This window comes from Photinus pyralis, unplaced genomic scaffold (genome assembly GCF_008802855.1).
Source record: "Photinus pyralis isolate 1611_PpyrPB1 unplaced genomic scaffold, Ppyr1.3 Ppyr1.4_LG6, whole genome shotgun sequence".
Taxonomy (NCBI): domain Eukaryota; kingdom Metazoa; phylum Arthropoda; class Insecta; order Coleoptera; family Lampyridae; genus Photinus; species Photinus pyralis.
The window spans coordinates 14201867-14209151 of record NW_022170663.1 but is presented as its reverse complement, the minus strand read 5'-3'; the positions used below and the strand labels follow the sequence as shown (position 1 = coordinate 14209151).

At 35.8% G+C, this 7285-nt stretch overlaps 1 protein-coding gene across 1 annotated transcript; it reads left to right on the top strand.

Moving 5' to 3' along the window:
- Positions 1-4847: 4847 nt before the first annotated feature.
- Positions 4848-5360, top strand: LOC116174316 (cuticle protein 64-like). The gene has a single exon (XM_031492216.1). The coding sequence runs from the start codon at positions 4953-4955 to the stop codon at positions 5304-5306; it is 354 nt and encodes a 117-aa protein (XP_031348076.1). The 5' UTR covers positions 4848-4952; the 3' UTR covers positions 5307-5360.
- The last annotated feature ends 1925 nt before the right edge of the window (positions 5361-7285 follow it).

The window sequence follows — 7285 nt, the reverse complement described above, 5'->3', positions numbered from 1 at the left end:
AAAAGTGTTTCCCGAGAAATTTTGGTGCAGTCGATTTTTGGTAAAAAAGGAAGGTTATAACCTGCCTTTCATTGAGGGACGAAGAAAAAATTGTGTCAGATCGACTCGGAAAAAAAATTTTCTTATAGAATGAGGCCTGTAGAATCCATAATTTCAAACAGTTCCAAGATTTGGCTACTGGTTCAAAAGTTACAGCCATTTGAATTTTCTTTCGAAATTGGTTTCTAGTCTATAACGTTTGATTGAGAAGTCTGGAAAAGAAATAATATCTAATAGTTTATGGTGGTTTGGTCCAGAAAGGTTATGTAGTACCACGGAGTATTTTTCAGAATGCAATGACAATAATATTAACGTACCTGAGTTAAAAACTCCAAAACCTATAATATTAACAATAGTGCAATTTCAAAACCAAATAAGTAATTTAATTTCAAAATTTTCGAATTTTAATAAACTAGTATCAGTAAAGGTTGATTCTCACTTAACATAACGTTTCCATACCATATCCTTTCCATAACCATTCCGTAAATTATTGTGTTGGGTTTTAAGATTTATCAATAATAGTCGGAATTTTTCTAAAATTAATACTGGACATCTTTCATTAATTGAACGCAATAATGCACTTAATGTAATCGTATAGGTAATTCAACAAGAAAGTTTTCCTAATGAGTACCAAGCCTTTTTGTTGGGAAAGGAATGTCCTAAGCGTAGTAAATTAAATTCATTAACGCCTTTTCACCACCACCATTTACCAATTGTGTGGTTGATTATTGCGGTCCAATTAAATTAAAAGATAGACAAGGACGAGGATGCAAAATAACGAAAGCATATATTTGTAGATTTGTATGTTTTTCTACTAAGGCCTGTCATCTCGAATTAGTGTCTGATCTCTCTACTAACACATTTTTAGCTGCATTTAGAAGATTCTAGAAGAGGAAAACCACATAACATATTCAGTGACAATGGTAGTAATTTTATAGGAGCAAATAATGACTTAAAAACTGTTTGAATTTCTTAACAAAAATGCAGATCAATTTAAAAAGTCTTTAATAATTTATGAAGTGATTAAGTGGCATTTTTCCCCAGCTTCATCACCACGTTTCAACGGCCTAGCAGAAGCAGGCGTAAAATCAACTAAATTTCATCTAAAACGGGTTTTAGGCGATGCATTACTTACATATGAAGAGTAGTTAACAGTAATTGTTGAAATAGAATGTTTACTTTTAATAATCAAGTACAAACTCCTTCTCATTTCCTTATTGGTCGTCGACTTACGGCCATACCGAATACTGACTTCGAGGAGATTCCCACTAATAGATTATCCAGGTGGCAGTATTTATCAAAGCTAAAACAACAATTTTGGAATCGCTGGTCGAGGGACTACCTTGGAGATCTCCAAGTTCGTACAAAATGGAAAACAGCACAAGATAATGTCAAACCAGGGACTATCGTGTTAATTAAAGAAAATAATACACCTCCTGCGCACTGGAAAATTGGACGAATTATCGAAGTTCATCCCGGTGATGATAACATCATCAGAGTAGCGACTATTAAAACAAAATCTGGACTATATAAGCGGGCAGTACGTAATTTATGTCCATTGCTTAATGAAGATGAATAATTAAAGGAATTGTTTAATGCGGCCGGCTATGTTAGTGCAATTTGATTAAAAATCAAGTTATATATTTTTATAGTAACGAAAAAGTTGTTTTTTAGTTGTTGTCAAAATAAACATAATTGAAAACGTATTTTTTGAGATTTTTCTCATTCTTAATTGCAAGAAGAAACATGCACATTCGGAGGATTAATAGTGAACCTTTGAAATAAAGTCAATGTTATATCGTTCATATCGTGCCATACATTTATATGATTGTAAGATGATTCGCCCCCGAAAATTCGCCCCGGTAAATTCGCCCCTGAAAATTCGCCCTCGGAATATTCGCCCCCAAGTAAATTCGCCCCCGGACTATTCGCCTCCGTAAGATTCGCCCCAGAAAGATTCGCCCCGGAAAATTCGCCCCCGGCAAGTTCGTCCCCGACAAATTCGCTCCTGGAAGATTCGCCCCCGGCGATTCCGCTCCCGTAGGATTCGCCCCATAAGATTTATTAATCCTCGGAGGTAACAGGGCCAGCAGTTCATAAAATAAATTTTGTTTAATTTTAATTTTTTTTGTAATAACCGTGTATACCTACATAAAGGGGGTAGAATAATGGCACTCAAATACCTGTTAACTAAAATATGAAAGGTAATTAAGATAAGGTTGAATAAAGTAAGCGTGATTTGCAAAGGATTTGACATCCAAAGGAAATAAATCCTGTATTCACAATGACTTAATGACTTCTATTATTTCAGACATGACATATGGAAAATCCACCTTAACTCTTGTATTACAAAAGAAGGTAATACATAATCTAATTTAACTGACATTTTTGATTGACTGAGGTGTTAGCTTCATTTCTTCCTAACAGAACGTTTGATGGCTCGTTTGATCATTGGTGGTGTATTTGTTTTGAAACTTTTTATGTTCCTACTTGTTATATTTTGGCGCGAATACGAACTTTGATTTTTGGTTAACGATTCTACGACCTTTTTTTAACTTTCGGATCAATACTTGGCTTGAACACGGATTTTGAGTTTGGTATAAACTCGTGTGAAAAAATAGTTTTGAGTATTGAAGATCGGGTTCACGTGGTGCTGGTAAGTTTTGTATTATTTTTTAATTAGGTAGTTAGATTTACTTAAAAAAAAGAATTTTGTGCACGATTTTCTAAGATTTTAAATATTACAATCCTAATAGACGAAGAGTTCATTTTATTGTAAATCAAACACAATACTTCACCTTTCGTAATACAAAAATCTGAAAATCAAACTGACAACAGCAAAAAAGGAACTCTTATGGCATCAGTAATAAAAACGTGTCTGTATTGTCATTTTTATACATAATAGTAGGACACAAAGTATATACTAAATTCATTGTCTTTTTAAGGTCTAAATTTTTGGTAAATGGTCAACGTTCAACATTTTTTGATCTCAAGTGGATACTTTGGACATTTTAAAACTTTTATGGTATTTGCACATTTTTTACAAAAATTCTCAAATTTAAGGCTAATCCGACGGGCTGAATTTGGAACGAGTACAAGAGTACCGTAATTACACTCCTTTGTAAACGCAATTTGTTGTAAAATGTATTGTAAACATACGGTTGACGTTGAACCGTTGAATCAGCCTTTAACAGGTGAGAGACGATTGGATATGAACAATTTCGAGTTGTCAGTCTCGCCGTATTGAGTTCCAAATATCGTAATTTTTGCAAATATTTATTTAATTAATTTAAACCAACCTATTACTTCCGAGCAGGCTTCCGAGTGTTAATAAATGTTATGGGGCGAATTTGTCGGGGCGAATATTCCGGGGGCGAATTTGTTGGGGGCGAATACTCCGGGGGCGAATTTACTTGGGGCGAATATTCCGGGGGCGAATTTACTTGGGGGCGAATATTCCGGGGGCGAATTTACTAGGGGGCGAATATTCCGGGGGCGAATTTTCGGGGGCGAATTTACCGGGGCGAGTCTTCCGGGGCGAATTTACCGCACACCATTTATATAGTATGTAGTTGACATATTGTTTATAAAAACAGATGTTCTAATAATATTTTGTAGAAATGTCAAAATAGAACTAGATCCTTAAAATTGCCTTTATTTTATATGCATCTGTTTCAAACGTTTACTGTGCATCCCAGTACAAAGATTCACATTCGTGAGTGTTCAATAGGGGCATAATTATAACAGTCAATCACACACCCTCCAAAGGCCATCGCTATACTAATTAAAATGGAATATCTTATAGCTTGGGGGTAACCCTTTAAACGAAGTCAATCAAAGAAACAAAAATTTTTGACGCAAACGAGAGTTTTATCCCAGTACTACATAAACTCGAATTGCTCTAAAAAAATGACGTACCTAATATTGAACCATTAAGGGTGTAGATTTTCATGCGCATTTTAGGTCTTCACGAACTCTTCTTGGCTCGTTTTAAAGCAAGAGTGATGAGAAAACGTAGAAGGTTAAGCCTATATCTTTGTGTTTTCTAAAATAGTCGATAATCTATTTCTAGATTTTTGTTAGAAACACCTTCTTGTAGATGTGTCTGAGTGGAATTTTACCATTTCAGTAGTTGTAACTTACATTTCGTAATCCAAGCGCAAATGCCAAAGAAAAAGAAAACTATTTTAATGACTTAGTAGAACTTGATTACAACCACAAATGAAGTCTTAAGCTCTAATTTCTCAACTTTACAAAGGAATTAGTCGTATACTTTGGGTATCTCGTTAGACAAATTATTCCTGATTTAATGTGTATGGTCTAACAGGTCGAAAAAACCACCGCCAGTCAATTAAACGAGCATATGACGTAATAATTATGCACATGGCATAAATTTAAGAACGCTTTAGGTCGAGCAAAGGATGTAACATTATCCTTATCCGTTTGCGCTTAATTTTATCGATTGAAAATTGAAATGTCACTGGAATGAAACATTATATTCTTTTTGCTCAAATGCATCGACCAAATTTGGATTTGTCTTCTTGCGCAAATGCGTCCATCTTAACAACAAACAAATTTTGATCTGTGAGCTGACATTGTCTTTTAGGGCTTGCTCCGGTATTACCAGTTTTCGACGGAAGGCGAATTGTTGTAAACCAGTATTCGGTTTACAATAATAAATTCTTACGTATCAAAAATAGCGTACCTACATAATTATTTGTCAATGACACGATACAAGTTCACGTGTAAAACGGGAACGCCCCATCAAGGAATTTCGGTAGGAGTTGATTTAGTTCCTTTATTTCCTCCGATTTGGTTTCGAACGGGCAAATTTTTCGTATAAATTCGAGGGTTTGCCATTGCGAAGGTATCAGTCTTCATTTGCAGACCGAACTAATTACAACGACATCATCATGTTCAAGTTAGTAGTTCTCGCAGCTCTCTTCGCCTTTGTCGCCGCCAAACCCAGCGTGGTCCACACGGCCTTACCAGTCGTCGCCCATGCCACCATCGAGCACACCGCTCCCGTCCAGCACACCATCTCCGAACAATCGGCGTTCATCACCCACCGTGCGCCCTCGACCCACATCACATCCGTAACTCACGCAGCCGCCCCGATCGTAGCACACGCCGCCCCGGTCGTGTCGCACGTTGCCGCTCCCGCCGTCGTCGGATACAGCCACTTGGGTTATGCTGGCCACTTGGGATACGCTGGCCATTTAGGATACGCTGCCGCTCCATTGGCGCATTACGGATATGCTTGGTAAAAATGTTGTACTGATCAAAATTCAAATGTTCGAAAATAAATTATTACATCTCTACTCTTTGTCTTTGTCTTTACGTACCGCTTGGATAGATCCAATCACATACGACCATGCTTTTATTTAGGAATTGCGAGTGGAATTTGCGACAAAAAACCTCAGTACATTAAATTTGAAAACGAAACTCCTTTGAAAACAACGTCAACATCGTTTATGCATTTCTCACTCCGCACTCATCTGGAAAGTTCGAAAAGTGCATAGTGTTAGTATAGTAGTCTGGGTTCCTGATGTGTAATCAATAAAAATTTCAGGGACTTTAATACCTTTTAGGCGTAGGTATATTTACGAAATTCTCCTAAATTATTGATAGATGGAAATGTTGGCGCTGAGGCTGGGGAGAAATATAAGATCTGGGTATGAATCAAAATTGTTTCCTATGGAATAATCAATTTTTGAAACTTTAAAACGCGATTTCGTGGTAATTAATCGATCGTTTTGAAAAAAAATCAAAAATGTTTGTCTATAAGTAAAAACAACCTCGTCCTGTGCAACAACTTGTAGAGGGTCGCACAGGTTTAAAGTTGCAAGAGCATAAAAATTGGCCTCTTCGACATGGAAATTGGCCGCGTTTTGGATTTTTGTCAAAACAATTATTTTCACGTTTCGGGGATAGAAAGGTGAGACACCTATTCGGAAATCCTTCAGATAAATTGTTAAGTATTTTAGAGACTATTTAAGCACATTTTAGATTCAAGGGATTTCGAAACTTTTAAGTAACCACTGAAAAATTACGTTACCTAAATTTCAAAAAATGTTCCTAAAATGGCTCAAGAATATTTAAAATTTCCCAGAGAACACCCCGTGAAAGTCACACGGAAGTTTTAAAACCCTAAACATTTGTGAAAAAAAATCTCAAAGAACATCGAAAGGAATTTGGGATTCTCTAAAAGATTTGTGGAAAAGATTTGAAGAATTTTATGTCTGAAGGTCCTCTGGAATGAAATTTGTGAGATATATTTGGGAAAAGTGTTGTAGAAGGTTTTCTAAAAACCTAGCATCTACGCAAAACCTTAGAGCACTAATACGTTGCTCTGGAGTAACAAATATCCGAAGAACCTAATTTTGTAGAATATTTGGTGAGGTCTCCAAAGGTTCTTTAAAAAACTCGAACGGTTTATGAACAGCTTCTAATGGTAAAAAAATATTTGAGCTCTTGAAGAATACATGAAAAATTTTTGGAGAATCTTTAACGAATTTCTAAAAATGACTAAAATATATCTAAAAATTTTTATGCAAGGAATCCCTGACCAAATCCTAAAACATCTGAAATATTTTTCGAGTTCATAGGCGTTTAATATAGAATCTCTAGGTTTTTTTCAATCTAAGAACTTCCGAGTAATCTTTAGCAAAAGTCTTTTGTCAGGACTTTGTCAGGACTTAAAGGTTAAGCACAAAAGCCGCCATTGCTCCTTTTCTACGTAGCGTATTTCAATTCAAGACCGATTTGTAACCTATTAATAACCTTGCAACTTGGACATAGGCGGCGTTGAGAAACAAGTTTACAAAAACGAACTAAAAATCAAGTGAGCCCTGTGACGCATTCAGTTGTTAAAATTGTATTTGGAGGTTTTCTAGATTCAGCCTCGAAACAGGTTACTTTTCAAGTGCTTGTAAAGTATAAATAGTTCTTTCTTCGCGTGGGAAAATTGGGAGGATAATCAAGGAAAATTACATCATCTATTTTCTCAAACCAAGCGAAACGATCAATTTTTTCATCGTTATTTCTATCTGCTTACTTTGAGTTTCATATAACGTATCGTAAAACCTGACACGTGGTTTTACCTAAACTCAGTATGTTCTTGGAGGTTATGACAAATTAGATAGGAAGAAAAGAAATATTTATTGTACGATACGCAGTTGAGTAATATTGCTTTTGAGTTAGGAAACGTTACACTTGAGACTTTTACCGAATTAACGTAAATGGA